The sequence below is a fragment of the Onychostoma macrolepis genome, chromosome 15, assembly GCF_012432095.1.
Source record: "Onychostoma macrolepis isolate SWU-2019 chromosome 15, ASM1243209v1, whole genome shotgun sequence".
In the NCBI taxonomy this organism is placed as follows: Eukaryota; Metazoa; Chordata; class Actinopteri; order Cypriniformes; family Cyprinidae; genus Onychostoma; species Onychostoma macrolepis.
The window spans coordinates 30,966,010-30,991,458 of NC_081169.1; the positions used below are offsets into that span (position 1 = coordinate 30,966,010).

A 25,449-nucleotide genomic window follows, 5' to 3' on the forward strand; every position below is an offset into this window, starting at 1 on the left:
CATTCATTCATTCCACTGCATTGCCTTTGTTTTTAATGTTCATTTACTGTATCGCATTGTGATTCCACTCGAGGCATGTTTTAGTGGTTTATTTTATTTAGAAACCAAATATCTGATCTTTCTCGACTACTGAACCCCTTTGAAAGCAACTGAGACGAGTGAATCTATGATGACATGTTAGAAACACTTGTAAAACTTTATGAAAATGTCAAAGATGTTCCTGAAACTGCAGCGTTGAATCTCGAAGGGCCCAAGCGTTGTGTGTTTGGAGACTAAACGAAATCAGACGGCAGCGTTTGCATCCGTCTGCTGCAGTGTGACTAAACTACTGTTAGCATATTTCTAACATTAACCTGCTGTCTCTGTAGGGATCTTTTGTACGTGTCGCCTTGCTGGTCAAGTCTGGATTGATGTGAAGCACAGTGAGTGTGTTTTGTTTTGTGTCGACAGTTTACCGTGATTTCCAGAGGACCATCATGAATGTCACAAACTTATGATCTTAAAGCAGCTCGCCTTGGGTTTCTTTCTTTCTTTCTTTTTTTTTATTTTATTTTATATTTATTTATTTTCTATATTAAGGCTTGCCTAACATGCTTAGCATTTTTTCACATGTGTTTCTCATATATTAAAGCCAAGTGTGAATAATTTTATTGGTGTGTACGGTGTAACAAAAGCACATATTAATAAACGATGTTGGATCTTTTAAAACTCTCTGGTGTTGTTTTTGTTATTTCATTGTTGTCTTTTTGAAACAGGAGCTACCAATGCTACAAAAAGGAGTTCCTAAATTGAATTGAATTGAATTTTATTGTAAAAAACAAACAAACTAAAGTTCATACTACTTTCCTACACATTTCCAGATACCTTCCTTATGTTATAATTGATTAAAATAAATAATTTTAGTCGTATATTTACATTTTATATTTATATTATATTTACATATTATATAGTGCTGTCAAACGATTAATCGCATCCAAAATAAACGTTTTTGTTTACATAATATTTGAGTGTGTACTGTGTATATTTATTATGTACATATAAATACAAACACAATGCATGTATATATTTAAGAAAAAGATATTTGTATATATGAAATATATTTATATATATAATATGAAATATATGCATGTAAATATTTTCAAAATATATATTGTATGTGTGAGTATATTTATATCCTGTGTGAGGACTTTTATTCTGAAGCGCGGCTGTCGCGGCCGCCATGTTCCTCTCTGGTTGCTGTGATGGAGACGCGGCGCTTCGGATTTTAAACTTTCTGTTTTAAATTCATAAAATCGTCTGAAATCGTCAGTATCTCAGACATAAAGCTCCAGAGCTGTACAGTCGCACAATGCTTTTAATTCCACGGCAGAACTGAAGGCGTGGGATCAGAGAGCAGGTGAGGATTAAACTAATCGCGTTAAATCATTAGTAACAGTTCATTATTATTAAGAATGATTGTGTTTCATATTCAGCTCGTCTTTAGTGTTTTTACTGATGATTTGCTTTTATATTGTTTAAGTTATTCGTTTAATTTACCCGTTCAGGCTTGTATTTTTATTAGATATAGATCATATCTAAAGCACTGATAATATCTGCGTTTACATATTTATGATTATCAAAGAAAAGCGATTCGACCGTTAATCTGAGGTAAACACAAACGGTTCCGTGTCGACATTGTGTGTATTTTTTTAATGTTTATTTAGTACGCAGTGGTTTTATTGGTAACTACATGCTATCTGCTGAATGTGATGTGTTTGTGAAGTTTTAATTTGAAGTAATTGAGTGAGATTAATTGAAGGCCCAGTGCGCGTTCTTATCGCGCCGCCGTCACCATGACGACCACGGGGCTGCGCATCGGAGATCAGATGGTGCTGGAGGAAGACTATGATGAAAACTACATCCCTTCAGAGCAAGGTTATTATTACACATCATCAGAACTGGGGTTAGAGAGAATAACGTGTCTGTATGTAAACACACACACATTACGACCCTCATATGTGACAAAAAACACTCATACACGCTTTATATCATAACAAAAACACACACATCTGAAATAGGCTTAAGTGGTTTATGAGAGAGCACTATGAACCGATGACACGTTATTGTTCTGTTTGGGTCTCAGGTATGAATGTTGTGAATATAATACTGCGTCTCCTGTCAGTTTCTGAGATGATTTTGTTTCTGGGGTTTGTTCTGTTTCTTCATGTCATTCCAGACATTTCTCATTTTCATATTTAAGCTCGTTTCTAAAAAAGAAAATTAAAAAGTAATTGTGACTTTTTGTTTCACAGTTTCACTTTTTTCACTTTTAATTTATATCTTACAATTCTCAGTTTATATTTCAGAAAAAAATTCAGAATCGAGAGGAAAAAAGGTCACAATTACCTTTTTACGTTTTATTTTTATTTTTTATCCTGTGGCAGAAAAGGGCTTCCAAATTGTCGTTTAGTTTAACATGATGTACGAAAATAACTACAACTAAAACTGAAATAAATATTTGTAAAAATTCATAAGGAAACTATTAAAAAAAAACTCTCAGTGAGATTTATACTGGTGTTGAACATCATACTTTCTGAGCAAAATAAATACAACAAATTATATGATGACTTATAAATACTTCTCAATTCAAATACTGTATCATTTTTGTCTTATTGCAATACTTAGAATTTGTCATTAAAATAATGTCATTAGTGTCCTAAAACTGACTTTATTTCATGTAAAATATAGTTTCTTATTTCTTTCTTTTGATTTTGAAATGTGACCCGCACGTTTATGAAAAAACACATTCATACTGAAATGACTGAATATTTTGATGAATTTCACTTAAAGATGATCCTTCTGCCTTCAGTTGCTCATGATGTTCTGAACCTGTATGAGTGAAAACAAAACCAGATCTTGTGAGAAATATAATGATAGTCAATATAATACTCATATAAAGGGTCCAATGTTGTTCTTCACAATATCTTCTTCTGAGTTTCACTGAAGAAAGGTAGTCATAGAGGTTTGGAGTGACGTGTGTGTGTGTGTGTGTGTGTGTGTGTGTGTGTGTGTCAGAGATCCACGAGTACGCCATCGAGATCGGCATCGACCCGGAGCGTGAGCCCGAGCTGCTGTGGCTGGCCAGAGAGGGGATGGTGGCGCCGCTTCCTGCCGAGTGGAAACCATGGTAACACACACTCTCTCTCACACACACACACACACACACACACGTTTGTTTTTGTGAAAGTGGGGACTCTCCATAGGCATAATGGTTTTTATACTGTACTTACTGTATGTGCTATTGTACACCAACCCTACACCTAAACCTACCCCTTACAGGAGACTGTGCATTTCAACTTTCCCCAAAAAAACCTAATTCTGAGTGATTTATAAGCGTTTTGAAAAGTGGGGACATGGGTCAATGTCCTGAGATGCCACCTTCACCTTGTAATACCTGCCATACCTGTTATTATACACATCTATGTCCTGACTTTTCACAAAAAAGACTCATGGGGACTTGTCACGGGTCATGGGTACAAAAGCTTATAAATCATACAGATACATTTTTTTGAGAAAGTAAAAATGCCTGTAGTCTCCTGTAAGGGGTAGGTTTAGGTGTAGGGTTGGTGTAGGACAATAGCACATACAGTAAGTACAGTATAAAAACCATTACGCCTATGGAGAGTCCCCGTAAACCACATATACTAATGTGTGTGTGTGTGTTCAGTCAGGACGTCACTGGTGAGGTGTACTACTTTAACTTCTCCACGGGTCAGTCCACCTGGGATCATCCGTGTGATGAACAGTATCGTCAGCTGGTGGAGCAGGAGCGCGAGCGCGAGCGCAACCAACATGCTAGAGCCGCTCCGACCGCCGTGAAAAGAGACAAGGAGAAGAAGAAGAAGAAGGACAAGAAAGACAAGAAGAAAAAACTGGAGGAAGTCAGAGCTCCAGGGGTGAGAACATCTTACAGGAACATTCAGCCTTCTGATAATAATCAGAAATGTTTGTTGAGCAGCAAATCAGCATATTAGAATGATTTCTGAAGATCATGTGACACTGAAGACTGCAGTAATGATGCTGAAAATACAGCTGCGCATCACAGAAATAATTACAGTTTAACACATATTCACATAGAAAACAGCTGTTTTACACTGTAATAATATTTCACTGTTTTTACTGTATTTCAGTCAAATAAATGAAGCCTTGATGAGCAGAAGAGACTGAAAAACCTTTAAAACTCAGAAAATTCTGATCTAAAACTTTTGAATGGTAGTGTATGTGTAACTTTTAAATAGCAGGTGTAATGATCTGTGTGATCTCTGTCTGTTTCTCCATGCTTCTCTCTGTAGGTGTTGGCTCCTCTCGGTCCTCTCCGCGGTCTGTCTGAGGCTCCTGTCGCTCCTCTCAGAGGAACTCTGGGCGCCTCGTCTGGACTCCAGCCGCTCAAAACGTCTCTCGGGGTAAAACAGCAGAAATGTATTGGAGTTGTGATTTGTGAGTGTGACCTGTGTTTTGGATTTTGATTTGGAATCTGTGCATCAGGCTGGTGTGTTGAGCTCTGCTGCTACCAGGAGCGTTCATGAGGAGAGGAGCGCCGAGGAAGACGAGGAGATCTCTGAGGAAGAGGTGAGTCTGAAACACACACACACACACTGCCTGAGTTCTCTGAACACTGGATCAGATCTAAGTGTGTGTGTGTGTGTGTGTGTGTGTGTTTAGAGGCCGCGGGATTCAGCCGGACTCCTGCAGAACCTCCATCTGGATCTGGACGCTCTGGGAGCAGGACTGCAGTACGAGGTGAACACAAACACATCAATATCAATATTCAAATTATATTTGAATTTAAAAGGCATAATTTCGAGTCTGTCCTCGCTGCAGCCTGTAGCACGATGACGTACTGGACTATAGCCACTATGCAGTGGATATTTTACGTGCATGCGCTGTAGTAGGTCTTGAGTAAATTCATATTTTTATTTACATTTAGTCATTTTGCTGATGCTTTTATCCACAACGCAGTACATGTAGCAAGGGTTTTTGATCTACTTTACATTACAATGTAAAAACTTTAATGTCTAAAATCATTAAAATCATCCACGATGTTTTCATCTTTACAACTTTATTTATTTATTTTTTTGAATAGCCTGTATTTCATATGTTATCGCCAGGATGCACATATCAGTGTTGTATCCATCATTATACGGATACAACAAGCACTGTAACATGATTGATATCCAGGGATTGCACTGTAAATAGCTCATTCAGATATACATCACTGACAGATATAGCCTAAATGTCTTTTTGAATTTATCCGTCATGTTTATTTAAATTTATTATATGAGAAAAATTTAAAATGCACTTGACCTAAATGCACTTTGTTTTTATGAGAGAACATTTAATTTTACAACCTTTCAGCAGGCCAGTAGGCCTGTACATTATTATTTAATGTACACATGAGTGGGGTCAAGTTAAACATTTTAGTATGAATTTTATTTTATACTGTGCATTGTTGCAATGTGCTAAATAAATATTTGCATAATTTGTAATTGATTTATTCTTTGAAACTTTAATATTAATTTATGCAATTGCAATGCCTTGATTTTAGTAAAGTTAGTATACATTCATAGCCATAAATGCAATGGTACTAATGATTGGCATAATTTCTGTGTTTCGGTTTTCGGCCAAGAATTTTCATTTCGGTGCATCCCTAGTTTCATGTGTTTTAGTATATGTAACTGTTTGTATATTGTTTATTGTATGTTCTATGCCAGTGTCAAATATGAATTTCTGTCCAGAACATCTGTACAGACAATAAAGTAAATTTAATTGGGGATATAAGATTAATGCCAATCCATTTTGTTTATTTAGATTTTGCATTATTGTAATATAGGTATTACAAACATTTTCAATAATAATAATAATAATAATAAAAAACAACCATTAATATTAAGACTTTACCTTGCTAATAACGCCACAGTCAGGTCAAAGAAATGTTTTATTAGTTTATTTTCACACTATTGTCTGATACAATACAAAACTATCGGCTAACAGAACCCCGATTGACAGGATTGTTTTTATTTATTTTTTTATATGGTATAAAAAAGATGTCCGCATATTTTAGTAGGCCTATAACTTGTATACTCTGTCACGTATAGCACAGAGTGTGAGAACAAAAAATAATATTTGATTCATGAACGAATTATTGACAGAACTATAAGACTATCAAAAGAAAAAATACAGACAATAGTTACACCCCATTTTTTCATAAAGAACAAACTAAATTGTAATTAGTAGATTTTTATTTCCAAACCGAACCAAATAATAAAAAAAATAAACATACCTTACATACCAAACTCTTTCATTCAAAACTATGCCATTGTTGCTTAAATAAAGTTTGAATACACCAGTTTAAAATCACAGTATTATTTGTGTACGCCTATGAAACACATATCTCGTAATTAGTTTAATTTACATTAAATACTAGCTTCAATGACAGCCCCACTATGCACATTAAAATCAAATACTGCGCATGCGTGTCAAACATCCAATACGTATTGGATCTGATCCAGCTACGTCATGGTGCTACAGGCTGCAGCGAGGACCTCTTGATCGTTTCAGTTAGGGGGGAAAAGCTTTTGGTTTCTCTCCTGAGGCCACAACAGGGCGCATCGAGCAAAATATTACTAATGCACCTTTATTCAAAGTAATAAAATAACACAACTATCTTGTTTAAAATGTAAATTAATGTTTAAAATGTGACCCTGGACCACAAAATGAGTCATAAGGGTAAATTTTTTGAAATTGAGATTTATACATCATCCGAAAGCTGAATAAATCATCTGCTGAAAACACAGAGACATGCGGCAGAGCTCACACTCCAGCAGAGACACGCTTCCTCTGTCAAACCTCACCATTTAACCCAGTGGTTCCCAAACTTTTTCTGCCGGGCCCCCTTTGCAGAATAAAAAATGGCCCCCACCCCCACCCCCACACATACACACAAACACACCTCCAGGAGGATTTGTGTGAAACATTGTAATTCCTTAATGGTAATTAACACAAATTCAGTGTGTGACAACTTACTGAAAAAAAAAAAAACTAAATAAGGAACTAGTCACTTTTAGAGTAGAAGCATTACAAGTAAAGCATGCAGCTTCAACATTTATTTATTATTATTTTTAACTATGTAACAGTATTCATTGTTTTCAACAGATTTTCTCAAACTCGCCTCTGCACAAAAATGAACATTTTGGAACTGCAGGATTTAGACTTATTCTTACTAGTCCCACAGTCTTTTCAGTGACTGGGATGGGCTTGCTTTGTGCTGCAGATCCTCTCAAATCGGGGATGCAGCTGTGACACTGCCACTCTTAGCTCATTTTCAATGTCCAGCTTTGATCTGTATTTTGTCTTGATTGAGGCCACTGCAGAAAACCCTATCTCACATAGGTAGGATGTGGCAAAAGGAAGGAGTATTGCCAGGGCTCTCCTGCCCAGCAATGGGTAGTCCTTTTCCACTCCAATCCAAAATGCAGCCAATGCCTTGGACTTAAACCGAAGCCTCGTTGTTGAATTCGAGGTGACATCAATGACCGAAACCGAAACTGCTTTGTAATAATTATTTATTATTTTATTAAATAATATTAAGTCATTTTTGTAAGACTTTTTAATTTAACTCAATTTTAATGATACTGAATTTAAAACTCACAAGCCAATAAAATAACCACGGTTATTGAAAGTAACAATAAAATTGGACAGAAAATATAGCCTAATATCAATCAATATATTATTTTTATTCAGTTCTATTAAACAGAATCGGATATAACTTTTTTTTATAGTCCTACAAAGCTATTATTATCAGAGCACGTGAGCAGAGCATCGCGTCACGAGAGGGTGGCATCATTTTACCACCGCTGTGCAGTACAGCTGTACTACAGCATGTTACATCACAATAGCACTATTGCAAAAAGGAACAAGTATACATAGAAATTTTCTGTCGGCCCGTTATTTGAGCGGACTTTGCTTTGTGCACATTCATAGAGCGGAATATTCAGCAGTGATTAGAGAGAGAGAGAGAGTGCACGCTGAATACTGCCGAGCGGTTTTCAAATTTCGGTGCATTCCTATAAATATCAGCCGACTATGTACACTAGCCTCCTAGGGGTCGCGCCCCCCAGTTTGGGAACCACTGATTTAATCCATCTTCATTTTGATGAACCCATATTGATTCTTAAATCCCAAGATCGATCTTTCTGCTGTTTTCAGCTGATGCATGAACAAAACTTTACTACACATCCAATAATCACAATAACAGCGCCTCAGCGTTGATGAATTGTGACGATTTTGGCTCACATTTAACAAAAACCCACCAATTCACTCTCAACAAATTAGAATATGGTGACATGCCAATCAGCTAATCAACTCAAAACACCTGCAAAGGTTTCCTGAGCCTTCAAAATGGTCTCTCAGTTTGGTTCACTAGGCTACACAATCATGAGGAAGACTGCTGATCTGACAGTTGTCCAGAAGACAATCATTGACACCCTTCACAAGGAGGGTAAGCCACAAACATTCATCGCCAAAGAAGCTGGCTGTTCACAGAGTGCTGTATCCAAGCATGTTAACAGAAAGTTGAGTGGAAGGAAAAAGATGCACAACCAACCGAGAGAACTGCAGCCTTATGAGGATTGTCAAGCAAAATCCATTCAAGAATTTGGGTGAACTTCACAAGGAATGGACTGAGGCTGGGGTCAAGGCATCAAGAGCCACCACACACAGACGTGTCGAGGAATTTGGCTACAGTTGTGGTATTCCTCTTGTTAAGCCACTCCTGAACCACAGACAACGTCAGAGGCGTCTTACCTGGGCTAAGGAGAAGAAGAACTGGACTGTTGCCCAGTGGTCCAAAGTCCTCTTTTCAGATGAGAGCAAGTTTTGTATTTCATTTGGAAACCAAGGTCCTAGAGTCTGGAGGAAGGGTGGAGAAGCTCGTAGCCCAAGCTGCTTGAAGTCCAGTGTTAAGTTTCCACAGTCTGTGATGATTTGGGGTGCAATGTCATCTGCTGGTGTTGGTCCATTGTGTTTTTTGAAAACCAAAGTCACTGCACCCGTTTACCAAGACATTTTGGAGCACTTTATGCTTCCTTCTGCTGACCAGCTTTTTAAAGATGCTGATTTCATTTTCCAGCAGGACTTGGCACCTGCCCACACTGCCAAACGCACCAAAAGTTGGTTAAATGACCATGGTGTTGGTGTGCTTGACTGGCCAGCAAACTCACCAGACCTGAACCCCAGAGAGAATCTATGTACAATACAATCCACTGTCAAAGAAACCTGGGCTTCCAGACCACCTCAGCAGCGCCACAAACTGATCACCTCCATGCCACGCCGAACTGAGGCAGTAATTAAAGCAAAAAGACCCCCTACCAAGTATTGAGTACATATACAGTAAATTAACATACTTTCCAGAAGGCCAACAATTCACTAAAAATGTTTTTTTTTATGAAGTATTCTAATTTGTTGAGATATGAATTGGTGGGTTTTTGTTAAATGTGAGCCAAAATCATCACAATTAAAAGAACCAAAGACTTAAACTACTTCAGTCTGTGTGCATTGAATTTATTTAATACACGAGTTTCACAATTTGAGTTGAATTACTGAAATAAATGAACTTTTCCACGACATTCTAATTTATTGAGATGCACCTGTATTTACGATAGGAAATTTACAAAATATCTTCATGGAACATGATCTTTACTTAATATCCTAATGATTTTTGTCATAAAAGAAAAATGGATAATTTTGACCCATACAATGTATTGTTGGCTATTAATACAAACATACCTGTGCTGCTTATGACTGCTTTTGTGCTCCAGGGACACAAATAATGTTTATAAATTAAGTTGCTTAAACAATTAGAAACAAAACAGCATCATATATTTATTAGAGCCCTGCACGGGCCTAAAATCTAGCCCGGCCCGTGTCCAACAGTTTATCAGAATTACCGACCCGAGTCCGACCTGTAAAAAAAAAAAAAAAAAAGGCCCGAGCCTGGCCTGAATGGACTCAGCGTGTTGACATTTAGCTCTCTATAGATATATTTTTGATGTCTGTAAGGCAAGTTTACACAGAGTTTCATGCTCAAGTTCACAGACCGAGATGGCAGAAAGCCCATACTGTTGCTTTCATTATTTTACAAAAGCGCAATGTTTTTTTTTTGTTAGTGCACACAAATAAACGTAGAGTCTTTACAGATTCGAAAGATGTATTACTCTTCTCTGTATGAGCAAAAATGAGGGAGTATTTTAAGATCAAGTGAGCGGCGCCTCCATCTGTCCTGCATTGATCACTACTGTTCATCTTCACACTCCACACAGACACTTATAGCGCACATTTCTATAGCTTAATATTAGATTGAGCCACCATGTAAAGTTGCTGCAACTTGCATATTTCAGATGATAAGCCATATTTGAGGTCGATGAATGATAGTTGAGCGTTTGCATGTCCTGCTTGATGTACTGTATTACCACAAAGACCAGCCGTAACGATCTGCATGACTTCGCCAATGTGGATTTTATTAATTTTTTCTGCGACTAATAAAATTTTGGGCGACCCAGCCTCTTCTGGTCGACTATTATGGGGCAGCCCTAATTTTTAGATTGAAGTAATGAAGATTTCTGTGCCACCTCTATGAAAACATCCTGCTCCCCCGCTGTGTTCCCTCAGAATTCAGACAGCTCTACAAAAGGTCCAAGACCCGATATAGTGCACCTTATAGGGGATAGGGAGCGGTTTCAGACACAGCTTCAGTCAGCGTGTCCGCAGCTTTGACTGAGTGTGTGTGTGTGTGTGTGTGTGTGTGTTTCAGGACAGTGAGGTCAGTGTGACGGTTCCTCCTGAAGAAAGAACAGAACCTGAACTACAGGAACTGGCCCTGTCGAGGGATCACAGTCCGGAGGCGCCTTCAGAGGTACCTGTCTGTCTCTCTCTCTCTCTCTGTCTGTCTCTCTTTTGCTCCTCTCTGCAGTTTCTTTGTGTGTCTTTGTTAATAACACGCCTGTTTGTTTGAGGTTTGAGGGATTTGCATGTGACCTCACAGCCGACTGTCTGTCCGTCTGTCTTTCTGTCTGTCCGTCTGTCTCTAACTGCATCCCTCCACTGTAAGGACTCGTTGTGTGGACGTCACCTCCGTTCCACAGCAGCCTCACGACCTCTGACCCCGGATGCTGCGGCATCCAGCGGCCGAGAGGAAGAGGAGCAGATGAGCGAAGGAGCGCAGGAGGAGAAACAGTCAGATGAAGAGGAGAACGGACAGATCAGAGATGAAGAGACAGAAAACAGAGAGAGCGAGGAGGTCGATGAACAGATCGAGAGATTCAACAGTCCTGAGGAGGACGAGAAGAACCAGGTGGAAGAGAAAAAGAAGAGAGAGATCAGACTGAGAGTAAAGATGATGGAAACATGGAAGAAGAGACCAAAAACCAAAAACACAGACAAGAAGAGATTGATGAAATTGATGAACAGATTGAGATATTCAACAGTCCTGAAGAGGAGACAACAGAAGAAAAGAAAGATCAGACCGAGAGTAAAGGAGAAGGAAACGTAGAAGAGAATGGACAGATCAGAGATGAAGAGATTGATGAAATTGATGAACAGATCGAGAGATTCAACAGTCCTGAAGAGAAGGAGACAGCAGAAGAAGAGAAAAAGAAAGGAAACATAGAAAAGAATGAACAGATCAGAGATGAAGAGATGCACAACACAGAGAGTGAGGAGACTGATGAACAGATCGAGAGATTCAAGAGTCCTGAGGAGGAGGAGAAGAACCAGATGGAGGAGAGAACAGAAGAAGGAGATCAGACAGAAAGCAAAGATGATGGAAACATGGAAGAAGAGATGATTGAAAGAGAAGAACAGGCTGAAACGCACAATTATTCCATTAAAGGAGAAGCAGAAGCCGTCAGAAGTGCTCCTGTGAGGATAAAGAGAGGCTTTCAGAGCATCAGGAGAGTGAGGCAGAGGAGGATAAACATGAGGAAGAGCAGAGAGAGACTGAAGGACTCGTCTCAGAGGCTCAGAGAAACAGCTCTCGCCTTCAATTAACTCGCGTTAAAGCAGGGAAGTTTGTGCCTCAGTGGAATCCAGTGTCTAGTGAGGTAGGACCGAGTTCCCCGCCCCTGCTCGCCAAGCCCCGCCCACTCCATATGCCCCGCCCCCGCTCACCTGTGTTTAGGTGCTTCACTCCGTCCCACACAACACATGCAGCACTGGAGTCTGTGATTGTTTGGGGCTGCGTGAATCACCTCTGATTCAGTGATTCGTTCGTTCAGTGATTCGTTCGTTCAGTGTTTGTGTGTCACTGCAGAGAGGAGGTGTGTCTCAGCACAGTCATGTGACATCAAGAGCACCTATCAGGAACAGTTGTTTTGCAGGATCAGATCCGCTGCATAAACACAGTTACTTAAGGTCCTTGCACACAGAGTTTTGAAAACCTGATCCAAATTTTTTTTATGCCGGACGAAACTTTTGGAGGCAGTGTATAAACGTGATTGACACAACGTGAGGTCGTATTTCTTTTTAGCATGCAAAAAATTTTGGATGAGAATTTTGTTCTCAGTGTGTAAAGACCTTTAGTCTTAAGAACTAGTCTAGCAGTTAATCAAGAGGTAATCAGACCAATTTAGCCCTGACTTAAAGTTATGAGCAGTCCTGAAGAAAGAAATTAGATGACTCACTAGTAAGACTAGTTTAAGCCAATCAGAGCTCCTCTCTGCAGCAGAGCTGAATCTCCCAGCATCCTCTCCTCATACTGCTGTGTGTTATCTGTGTGTGTGTGTGAGCTGATGTACGTGTGTCTGATGTTGTGTCCTGTTCTGTGACAGGAGTCTGAGGATGGTGAAGCAGCAGTGTCGCTCTCATCTGCTGATAATGTGAAGGTATGACCTCGTCATCACACACACACATATATACACAGTATATGTATGTGTCTGGGCTGTGAGTGTCATTATTTCACTCTTTTTGTGTTTCCTCAGGCTGGTTTCCGCTCCAAACTTTCAGAGAATGTGTTTGATCTGCTGGATCTGTCACCTGCAGTGGTAACACACACACACACACTCACACCCTTGTCATTATACAAATTTATGTCCTCATTTGTCACACTCACACACACACTCACACACACACACACACACACACACACAGACTGAATGAGTCTTTAAACCTGTGGAGATGACAATATAAAAATGTGTGTGTGCGTCTCTTAGGACAGGAAGGAAGCCGAGGGCGAGGCAGATGTGGACAGCTGTGAAGACGTCTCTGACTCTGCAGACAGGTGTGTGTGATGATGATGATGATGATGATGATGGTAAAAGTTAGGGATGAGCAGCAGCACTGATCAGTCCAGTAAGTGAATGCATTCAAGCAGTCGGTCCAAAACTGAGAGAATAGAGACTCATGTTCAGTTTTCAGTGCAGTATTCATTCCAGTGTGTATTTAGCTTCAAACCACAAACTCTCTCATATTCTATGATTGTTTCTGAGCATCAGGAGCCCAGAACGCCTAGTCAAAATATGCAGTTTCTAACTATTTCAGGTCATATTTATTTTTATTTTTAATGTTTATTCATAATGAAAATGACTTTTTTTAAATGTGTTTTTAGTTTTAATTATCGATAATAATGATGATCTGTGACTCTTATCAGGCGTGTGCATGAAAACGTGACGTTAGCTCAGACGCCGCTGTCGTGCTCCGCTGCCTCCACACCCACAGATGACATCATCAGAACATCATCACGTGACCAGAGACCCCCGACCGCCCGCGGCAGAACTGAGAGAGAGAGACGAGAGCGAGAAGAGCAGGAGAGGAAGAGACGAGAAGAGAGGGAGGAAGAGGAGAAGAGACGAGTAGAGAGGGAGGAAGAGAAGAAGAGAAAGCGTGAGGAAGAGGAGAAGACACGAGAAGAGAGGGAGGAAGAGGAGAAGAGACGAGTAGAGAGGGAGGAAGAGGAGAAGAGAAAGCGTGAGGAAGAGGAGAAGACACGAGTAGAGAGGGAGGAAGAGGAGAGGAGAGAGCGTGAGAAAGAGGAGAAGAGACAAGTAGAGAGGGAAGAAGAGAAGAGAAAGCGTGAGGAAGAGGAGAAGAGACAAGTAGAGAGGGAGGAAGAGGAGAAGAGAAAGCGTGAGGAAGAGGAGAAGAAGAGACGAGAAGAGAGGGAGGAAGAGGAGAAGAGACGAGTAGAGAGGGAGGAAGAGAAGAAGAGGCTGGAGGAGGACGCAGCGAGACAGATGGAGGTGGAGAGGAGCAGACTGATGGAGGAGACGCAGAGGAGACTGCAGCTGCAGCTGATGGAGGACGAGGAGCGCCGGATGAAGGAGGAGAGCGCTGAGCAGCTCCGGTCAGTCACTGCTGCATTGTGGGTAGATGAGCTGATGTTCACAATGCTGATATAAACTCTCATCGTGTCAGTCACACAGATCACATGACATATGATGTGTTTCAGGGTCATGAAGGAGCAGATACTCAAACAGAGACGAGACGAGGAGGAGCAACTGAACAACGACATGCACACACAACTACAACAGCTCAGGTACACACACACACACACACACACACACACACACACTGTATCACCATCGGTGCATTCACATACACATTTGTCCCATGTGCGTGTTCAGGCTTGAGAATGAGGTGAAGCTGCAGGAGCTGTGCTCAGAGCTGGAGGCAGAACGGGAGAGGGCGGAGACTCGGAGGAGGCGGGACCTTGAGCACCTGAGGGAGGAGTCAGAGGAGGAGCTTCGGGCTGAGAGGAGGCGGCTACAAGAGAAGAAGGAGGAGCAGCTGACCTCCATCAGACTACAGGTGTGTGTATATATATATGTGTGTGTGTGTGTGTGTGTGAGAGAGAAAGGGAGCTGTAGGTGTATATGAGAGTGTGTGTGTGTGTGTGTGTGTGTGTGTGTGTGTGTGAGTGAGTGAGAGAGAGAGAGAGCTGTAAGTGCGTGTGTGTGAGAGAGAGAGCGGTAAGAGTGTATATAAATGTGTGAGAGAGAGAGAGAGCTGTAAGTATATAGGTAAGTGTGTGTGTGTGTATGTGCACGTTTGTGTTTAACTCTGTTGTGTTCGTCAGGCTAAACTGAGTAACACACAGAAGGATCTGAGGAGCACACGCCCAGAACAGCCTTTAGCAGAGTACCAGAGAGAGGTACAACACACACACACACACACACACACACACACACACACACACACATTATTATTATTATTACTGTTACCACTAAATAAAGATATTAAACAAAATAAGATATTACTATTACTGTTGCAATATTTCACTGAAAAATACAAAATAAGTATTTAAGACAAATAATAATTTACTAATTTAGGAGTTAGGTTATTTTGTTTTACAGTAAAACTGTAAAATTATACTATTTATAGTCTTAATTTCTTTATTTTCAAATGTTATTTTCAAAAGCCATCCAACTTTTATTCTGATGGAAAACCTCACAGAGTCTTAAAGCTGCTCTATTGTTGATATTAAACGCTTCTAATTACACATTTGTGAAGAATGTTGACGTGTTGTGTTTCTGAATGAATGTTAAAGCGACTCGAGCTCCGAGCAGATGCAGGTGGAGCTCGTGTGCATCAGTAACTGTGAACCGAGTCCAGCAGATCATGAGCTGCTGACGGATAAATCAACACAGAGACACGCTTCACTCTGAAACACAGCGCTGACAACGACTGAATTAAATCACAGCCTTCGTCAGTTCATAATTGCTTGAAGCCGTATTGGGATTTTATTTCTGAGGTTGTGCAGCCCTGACTGGAGTGTGTTTACGTGTGTGTTTAGCTCACAGATGTGCTGCAGGAAGTCCGGGATGAAGTTGAGAGAGATCACAGGAGGAAACTTGAACAACTGAAGGAGGAACATCAACAGGAGCTACAGAACCTGAGAGAGACACACCTGGAGCAGGTACAACACACACATATGTTTGTTTCTGTCAATTGTGGGGACTTTCCATAGACTTCTATTACTTTTATACTGACCAAACAATATTTTCTATCCCCTAACCCTAAACCGACCCCTTGCAAAAAACCTGTTTGCATTCTTACACTTTCAGATAAACATTTACTATTTTACATCATTTTTTTTCCTCGTGGGGACCGCAGGCTGACATTTGGTCACACACACACACACACACACACACTATGTCAGACTATGTGTTCGTCTGATTTACTGAGTATGATTTTGTGTGTGTGTGTGTGTGCAGGAGAGCAGGGAGCGGGAGCGTCTGCTGGATTCTCTTCAGAAGGAGAGAGACGCTGTGATCTCTAAACACACAACACAACTACACAAACTACAGCACACGCTGGACACGCAGCTGCAGGAGACGCGCAGGACACACTCGCAGAAGGTCAGAACACACACACACACACACACACACACACACTCAGCACACTGTCAGCGAGTGTGTTCAAGGTCATTCACCTCAGATCTGAAGAAGAAAGAAAATGAGCACATCCAAACTGTAAACATGTGCACCCATGACAGACTGTATCAGAGAATGTATTTTTAATCATCTTAAAATAGCTTAATTTGTATTAATTTGATCAAATACTCATCCAGACAGTGCTTACAGACTCCGCCCACACGCTCTTCTGATTGGCTGTGACCTCGTGCGGACAGACAGATTGCTTGTCACTGGAATGTAATATAGTGTGTGTGTGTGTGTGTGTGTGTGTGTGTAGGAGTCAGCTCTACAGGAGTGGATGGAGAAGCTGGAGATACAAACCAAAGAACTTCAAACTCAGGAGGCTGAACTTCAGTCAAAGGTACAAAACTCTGTGTGCTTCTATTTTAATTCTTCATTCTAATGATTATATGCTATTCAGTTCCACTGGTTTTGGTTATTATTTTAGTTTTTATTTCATCACTTTCAAGGATTGTTTGGTTGTAGTTTTTTTTTTATTTTTTTTTACATTAGTTGTTGATTAGTTTAGTTGTAGTTTCTCATTTACTTCAGATTAATTGTTTTATTGCAGTTCTACCACAATACTAACAGTGCTGTTTATTGCTCATCATCAGGCATCAGATCTGAGGAAGAGGAGACAGCAGCTGTGTGAGGAAGAGGAGGACACTCAGAGAGGATTACAGGTGTGTGTGTGTGTGACAGGTATATCTGATAGAGTTAAGAGGAATATATGACGACCCTCTCTCTCTCTCTGTGTGTGTGCAGTCTCTCCCGCAGCTGCTGAAGGAGCGGGACGAGCTGCATGAGGAGCTGCAGCGGATGAGAGCAGATCTGCAGAGAGAGAGACAGGAGCGAGAGCGACAGAGAGAGGAGAACAGCAGGATGATGGAGGAGCGACGGCAGCTGGAGACCAGAGTCACGCTTCTGCAGGAGCGATGTGAGCAGCTCACCTCCAGAGTCAGGTAACACTCATCACCACACACACACACACACACACACACACACACACACTAGGGATGTAACGATTACCGGTTTGACGATAAAATTCACCACGGTTAGTATTACCGTTTCATATTTTAATTATCATTAAAACCGTATTTGATTACCACGATCTGAACAACTCACGATAAATAAATAGTGTCCAGCATAAAGCACAGTTTTCAGTAACAGTGTCACGTGCACACAGCAGCAGAGTAGTTTCGTTTTGAGTGAAAATAGGCCGGAAAAGCTGGGAGGTTTTAAAAGAGTGCTAAGGGAATTATACAATGAATATATGAATGAATTAATTATATGAATGTACCTCTGAAGGTTCTGACTGTCTTCAGAAACGATTCGATGGCATTTTGTTTTCATCTACACTCCATGTAATACCTAAAGGAAATCGCAACACTGCTTTGTCCACGGAGGTTACAGCAAACAGCTGTTATTCAGTTTATCCGTCAGCGCCACCTGCTGTCAGAGAGTGGATTTACAGAGACTTATATTCACGTTCAGCCTGTGTGCAGTTTCTGTCTGGACAAACACGGAACGAATTTGCATGCCCTGCTGTAAATTTTGACCGGTTGATGAAAAACAAGCTTATGTGGATTCTACACATTTAAACAATTCAGTAAGTTATCTAGAATTATTTATGGAGCAGATAAAATACATATAATCATTTATTAATCAACTATCATTTTGACTTAATCCTTTTATTTATTTAAAGGCTGAAATGTGAGGTTTACCTTTTGTAAATGTTCTGGAGAGTGATTTTGAGCCTCTCTGTGATGGTACCACGAGGCGTCGCTCACTCGCAGATCTCAGACTTCTGGAGGGGATGTAGATTCTTAATAGTGAGTGCATGTAGGCGGGTGCTGAGCCTGTGGTTGTTCTATAAGCAAGCATCAGTGTCTTGAACTTGATGCGAGCTGCGACCGGTAGCCAGTGCAAGGAGATAAAGAGAGGTGTAACATGGGCTCTTTTGGGTTCGCTGAAGACCAGTCGTGCCGCCGCATTCTGAATCATCTGTAAAGGTTTGACTGTGTTTGATGGAAGCTGAGTGCACTATATTAGAAAGGAGTGAACGAAATGAAGTGAACGGATTCGGACGGTGACGTGTACACTGCACATGAGACTTGGCTGTTGCAAAAACATCTTCGTCACATATGTACTTTTATATTACATGTACCTCATTTTAGAAAATAATATTAATAGCAATAACACTTAAAAAGACTTTATATTGTAATCAGCTTTGTGGTTTCATTGATGGTATATTATTAATTTGTTATATTAATGCTTATAAGGTCATAATCATTAAATACTATTAAAATATTGTCAACAAAAATAAACTCACATTAGCACATGTTAATAATTTTATGTATTTATTGTTTGTAGTATCTTGAAACTCTCCCGAGTAGCGCTTTTGCACTCCGATAAGATGACAATGGCCGTAGAGCGCCCTCAGGCGACCGTTAATTTGACATCAGAATACGCTACCAACGAACATTTTTAAATATCTACCAAATTATCATCATTCTTGTAAATTAAACGGCATCTCTCATTCAAACTCGCTCGCTCCCGCTCTCTCTAACAGCTCTAACATTTTTACCGGAGCGGTTACAGTAATAGCATGAGATTCCAGTGAGTAATTATTGCATAGGGGAGTGTAGGTTGAGTATTTCCAATTATTAGAAATGAGAAGACCAGTACCTCCACCCTTCCTAACCTGACGGGGGGTGTGAGAGAAGGAGAAGTTGTTAGAGAGAGCAGCAGGGGTTGCTGAGTCTTCTGGACAAATCCAGGTCTCAGTCAGGCCCAAGATGCGGAGTGTAGATTGGGAACCAATAGTGGGAGTAAGATCTGCTTTGTTGACAATTCCAGAGACCCACAGAGAAAGAGAGGGGTAAAGAAGAAGAGGTGCAGATAGAACGCAGGTGAGCAAGATTGCGTTACCGTCTGCGTTTGATGTAAGAGCTTTGTTGCGAGACAACCGGAATGTATTGGAAACACAGAGGTGGGGAAAAGGAGGATAGAAAGAGGAAATAAATAAAGCAATAGATAAAAATAGGTAAGTGCATTGCCGGTGTCGTTGCTCTGTTAAAGTCGCGCAGGAAAAAGTCACCGGTCTTTACACTCGTAGCTCTTCACAGGAGGAGGCTGAACGCTTCCGCACCAGCTCAATGTCAACAAGCTCAACTTAAATACACAGCAAATCCACTTGAGTGCAAACAGCTGTCCACACCTTTCTAATTATCACAGCAAAGCCTATAGCACGCGAGTCACTATAATCAGTATGTTTTGGTCACTATAATCATATACTATTTTCATACCTTTGCATCCCTCATACACACACTCACTCATACACACACACACACACACACACCCGTAACCAGCTGCGCACGTGTGTGTGTGTGTACTTGTTTTTACTACTTCGTGAGGACCAAACAAAGATAGTTAAATAAAGACCCCACAAAGACATGATCTTTTATATAAAACTATAAGATGAATAAATATGCTATCGTCCAAACCTAAACCTACCCATCACAGAATAGAATTATATTAGGGGTGTCAACGTTAACGCTTTAACGCATGCGATTAATCAAAAAATTTTAACGCGTTAATATTTTTTTAACGCAGATTAATCGTTTGATAAGGTTTGACCACAACTTCTTCCCGTCATCGCAGCGCGGAAGGTTATTGTGTGATGAGGGTACAGCACAGTGTTGCCAGGGTAACGGCACAAGTGGGCTATTTTGAAAATACAGTTGTGGGAAAAATTACAGAGCCGTGGGTTGCGTTTTTTGGGCTACTTTTATAATGTACCGCGGCCGCCCAAAGTGTATATAGACAAATAAAAATTAAAATAGATCCTTTTACTAATGTGTATTTGTAACACAGTTCGTAGATCGGGAAGAAGGAGGCGGGACCCGGCGAACATTTAAACAAGGTTTTAATAAAATAAACAAACATAAAAGTAAAGCGGCAGCCCCTCACGGACGACTGCCGCACACAAAACACAAATAAAAGTCCAGGCCTGGTCCTCTCGCGTCTTGCGTGGGAGAGCTCCTCCGTGGGACTCGAGACCGGCGAGTGGCGCAGGTGTCGCTCATTATCATTAACTCCACCGGCCCCGCTCGCTGGTGGTTTGAAGTGAGTTCTGAGTAAAAGACTATTAATCTCATAAACTGTCTTATGTAGCATGTTAACGCTAATGCAGCTGCAGAACAGGTCCAGTTCTTCTTCATAATGCATTTTGTCATAATACTTCACGTAAGGTTGCAAGAAATGTTTTGCTGTATTTATTTAGAAATACTTTTGATAATAGTTGGGTAACTGTATACTGGGATTGAAGCGATGTGGCTTAGTAAACGTGTTATTGCCAGTATAAATGCTGATAATGGCTGAATAAAAACAAAAGAATAATGATAAAAGAATAATAAGGATTATGTCTCATACCTGGCGGAAGTGTGAAAGGTTCTGTTTCCTTAAACTAGTTTGTCATGCATCTTTATTTCAACACATTTGCAGGTAAATCCTAGTATTTTAAATTTGCGATTAATCACAGTCCACGACTGTGATTAACGCGATTACATTTTTTAATCGATTGACAGCACTAAATTATATATAACAATGTTTTAACATTTTTATATCTAACATTCTTATATACAAATGTTTTAAACATTCTTGTATAAATATAAATGTTAAAATGAAGTTAGGTTTCTGTGGCTGGTAGGTTTGGGGTTGGTGAAAGTTAGGTCCATACTATAGTGAGTTTTAACATTCTATTAAACATTTTTATTATCATTTTTAAGATGTTGTCTTGGTATAATTCTGTTTTTACCATCTTTTGGGGACAATTGGACCCCACAAAGTAGTATAAACATGTAAGTGTGTGTGTGTGTGCGCAGTGAACTGGAGCAGAGGAGCAGAGCGGAGCGAGAACAGCAGCAGGACGGAGCAGAGGACGAGCAGAAGAAGAGCAAGAGAAAGACAGAGAACGGTCTGCGTTTGGAGGATCTGGAGGCTCCGCTGCTGCGGTCAGACGCCAGCGACACCAGCGTAGACGAGTGAGTGTGTGTGTTTGTGTGTGAATCAGGGGTAGAAGCAGCTGGCAATCCCAGAATGCATCGTGATGAGCTCAGTCTGTGAATGTGAAACAGTGCTTTGCGTCTTCAGAGATGGTTCGGTTACAGCAGGACAGCGGAGCAGGGTTTGGAGTGTGTGTTATTGTGTGTTATTCTCTCTCTCTCAGCGTGAGGCAGTACATGTGGAATGAGAGCGTGTCTCTCTTCAGGGCTCGTCAGTTTCTGGAGCGGCAGAGCGCTCACATGTTTGACAGACAGGCAGCGCTGCGGGCGGCTCACAGCAGTCTGAAGGACCCCACGCCTGGGAGCTCAACACAGCAGCAGCTCTACCACAACCTGCAGCAGGTGTGTGTGTGTGTGTGTGTGCAAGTGCAAGTGTGTGTGTGAGCGTGAGAAAGTGTGTGTGTGTGTGTGCATGTTTATGTGGTTTACGGGGACACAAATGTGTATAATAACATGGGTATGACAGAGGTATTACAATTTGAAGGTGGTTTATGAGGACACTGCCTATGTCCCCGTAATTCAAAAGGCTTAAAAAACATACTAAATGGTGTTTTTTTTTTTAATCTAAAAATGCCTGTAGTCTCCTGTAAGGGGTAGGTTTAGGTGTAGGGTTTGTGTAGGACAATAGCACATACAGTAAGTACAGTATAAAAACCATTACGCCTATGGAGAGTCCCCGTAAACCACAAATACCAGACTGTGTTTGTGTGTTTGTGTGTTTGCGTGTGTGCGTGCGTGCGTGTGTGTGCGCGCGAGTTCATTCACTTAAGTTCAGGACAGACTGAGCTAAGTCCCATTGAGCAAGCCAGCAAATGATTCAGATATGAAAAGAAGTGTAAGTGTGTGTGTGTGTGTAGGAGGTGAGGGATCTGGCTGAGCTGAGGGAGACTCTTCAAAAGGGTCAAACGCTCCTGAAAGAAAAAGAGGAGAAACTCAACCAGCTCGAAACATCATTGACTGAAGAGGTACAACACACACTTTATACACACACACACACACACACACACACTTTTTGTCTTTTTAACAAAGAGCAGCTCTTTAAATGTCCTCAAACATCACATTCTACATGTTTGTTACTTGTTACTTAGTTTAACTTGAAGAAATTATGACAAATATATTAAAGTCACATGATGCATGATCTTATATAGTGAATAACACACATGACCAGTGTTGGAAACTCAGAAGCGAAGACCAGGAGACTCTTGGGTCTCTTCAGCAGAGTTCTTTATTGAGAACGCTCTGCGTGGCGCTGCAGTCATCAAAAGCCTAACTAAGGCAGTGTTACATTGTAGTTTATATACATTTAGGGGGCAGTGCTTAGGAATGGAGAACCTTAAACAAAGCATGCAAATGAAGTATTCAGGTATAGCAACCTGCCCCATTTAACCACTTCCAAAATAATCAGCATAACTACCCAAAGACTGGGGCCGGGGCACAAGAGCCATTACAAACTAAAGGTGAGAGTCTCCGTCATCTGGCTCATTTGACTTACAATAAGAGAACAGGAACTGGCAGGAACCTCTCGCTACAAACTTTAACAGAATCGTTCATCTGATGTCATCATCATCTCCATAAATGCTAAACGCAATGTATTTCAATTTAGTTTTTCAGGTGATTGTATGTAAGGACATAGGATCAGTAGATCTAAGACAGATTCTTAAATTTGTAATCCCACACCAGGCATGCATGAAGCTCATTTGTGTGTGTGTGTGTCAGGTGTCATGTGATGATGCTGAGAGGTCAGCTGATCGGAAAGTGACATTTGATGTGACCGAGTCAGAGATGAGCAGTGTGTACAGCCCAGAGGGAACAGGTGACACACACACACACACACACACTTAAGATATGAAACACTGTAGACATGACATGCAGTGGTTGATGAGCGTCTGAACGTCTGTCAGTTCCAGTGAAGGTGCAGCAGCTGGCCGACTCTCTGCAGCTGATCTCAGGTCAGCTCAACTCTGTGTTAGGAGCTTTGGGTTCACTAACACACAAACAGACTCCACCCCCTCTGACAACACCCCTGCTGCCCCGCCCCTCATGGGCGTGGTCTACAAACCCCTCCCCCTCATTGGCCAACGGACTCTCACACAGAGCCACAGACTCACGGCAGATGCGCTGGAGCGGCCTGAGCTCAGGTGACACTCACACACACACACACACACACACACACACACATCACCTGCTGCTTCATCTGAACATCATTCCTGTTTCCATAGAAACCAGCAGAGCACACATGACCTACTCAGGATACACACCACTAAGGTGAGTGTTAAGCCCCATTCACACCAAGAACGATAACGATATTAGCGTCCACACCAGCGGATGATATCGTCTGTTTATTCTAAGCGCACGCTGCTGCTTTAAATTCTCCACCTTGTTACAGCAGGATTGATTCTGATTGGATGTCAATGTTTGTATCGCTCATCAGCTGGAAAAAATCATTCTGAAAGTGATTCCAGCGATATCGTTTCTCTGAGCCTGTATCGTTATAGCTGTGGTGTGGACTCTGCTATTCTTTAATATTGAGAACGATTTTTAGAACGATATCTTTATAGTTATTGTCCTTGGAGTGAACGGTCCTTAAGTTTATGATTCTAATGGCAAAAACAGTTCTGATTTTACATATTCATGTGGGTATTTAGTGTAAAGTTGCTGATTATTGTGTGTGTGTGTGTGTGTGTGTGTGTGTGTGTGTGTGTGCAGTCTGTCAAGTCTGCGTCCATCAGAGGTCGAGGGTCAGCGGCTGCAGGGTCTTATTGAAGGAAACAAACGCTGGCTAGAGGCTCAACGGAAGAACCGCAACATGTATCCTTACAGGTGTATACACACACACACACACACACAGTTTCTCCTGCAGTGAATGCACCGGTCTCTGTTTTCCTGAGCGTCACGCACTCAGTCCTCTGTTCCCGAGCCTCAGAAGCGTGTCCAGCAGCGGTGGGTTAGTTCAGCTCAGCCTCGACGACAACAACCAGATCAAAGTTCATCATTACTGAAGCAGTGTGTTTCTCAGGACGGCTGGAGGATTTATATGCTTACAAACAGTTTCAAAAACCAATTTAGTTTATTTTTTCATTTGTATAGCTGGGTGCAATGTGCAGATCTCATTTGTACCATATTTTTGTAAACAATAAATGAATTTAATACTTGATGCAGGTGTAAGTTTTTTCCTGTTTCTGATGTCATTTGGATGGTAGATATTGTAGGCTAATTTATGTAGCTTGGCACCATTACACTGGATTTTGTGCAGGCATAGAGCAGTCTAAATAAACCTTGGCTCACGCATTAAAACACGGTGTTGAACACTGTTCCTTCTGCTGCCAGTGCTGTTCTCATCCAGCAAACCCAGAATGTTTTTTAACATTTCACAGCATTGTATTTTGATTGCAGCTAGGCTTCATTGCAGGAAAACCTTTAAAAGAAAATATTTATAATCTCAAAATAATAAACTAAAGCATGTGCGGTTTACATATCTGAAATATCAAAAAAGGGAGTTTGTTTGATGAAAAAGTTGCCTTTTAGTCACAAATTAATATAAAATCGAAACAATTTTAAACATTTTGAAAATACTTAAATGACAGACCCAAAACATCACGTATTAAAGTTTTAGAATATAAACGTTTTTTAAGTTACTTCCATGTTTGAATGGATCACGTGACAAAAACCGTTAAACTGACTGGAGGAGCGCGCGAATCTGACGGGAGCTTTCCTGAGGTAAGAGCTTTTCCTGGTGATAAACTATATATAAATTAAACAAAAGAGCTGATTTACATACGAGAATGATAGTTCCTCAGTTAAGGTACAATTTAAAAACAGGGCTGGAGCATTTGTAATAGATACACGAATCAAATTCTTGAATTCATAACGGAATTATGCATAAATATGAAAACATAACACAGTTGTTCATATTTGGCCTCTAGTCGTCTCCGTTTCCTTTA

At 40.8% G+C, this 25,449-nt stretch overlaps 1 protein-coding gene across 5 annotated transcripts; it reads left to right on the plus strand.

Annotated features, from left to right (window-relative positions):
* Positions 1-1,208: 1,208 nt before the first annotated feature.
* LOC131520818 (centrosomal protein of 164 kDa-like) lies at positions 1,209-24,662 on the plus strand. 5 transcript variants are annotated; one of them, XM_058745308.1, is made up of 29 exons: positions 1,209-1,396; positions 1,799-1,914; positions 3,055-3,166; positions 3,707-3,935; positions 4,332-4,442; positions 4,525-4,608; positions 4,702-4,779; positions 10,847-10,948; positions 12,861-12,914; positions 13,011-13,073; positions 13,242-13,309; positions 13,679-14,055; positions 14,107-14,389; positions 14,477-14,563; positions 14,652-14,835; positions 15,104-15,178; positions 15,821-15,943; positions 16,242-16,385; positions 16,720-16,803; positions 17,057-17,125; positions 17,208-17,404; positions 21,329-21,487; positions 21,673-21,850; positions 22,366-22,473; positions 23,225-23,321; positions 23,410-23,646; positions 23,728-23,773; positions 24,215-24,316; positions 24,411-24,662. In XM_058745308.1, exons 2-29 carry the CDS (start codon positions 1,833-1,835, stop codon positions 24,505-24,507), a joined length of 3,630 nt encoding a protein of 1,209 aa, XP_058601291.1. In that variant the 5' UTR covers positions 1,209-1,396; positions 1,799-1,832; the 3' UTR covers positions 24,508-24,662. The 5 variants fall into 5 exon arrangements, with proteins under 5 accessions (XP_058601291.1, XP_058601287.1, XP_058601288.1 ...); XM_058745304.1 differs by having other exon boundaries at positions 13,679-14,389; XM_058745305.1 differs by having other exon boundaries at positions 13,679-14,389; positions 22,369-22,473.
* Positions 24,663-25,449: the final 787 nt, after the last annotated feature.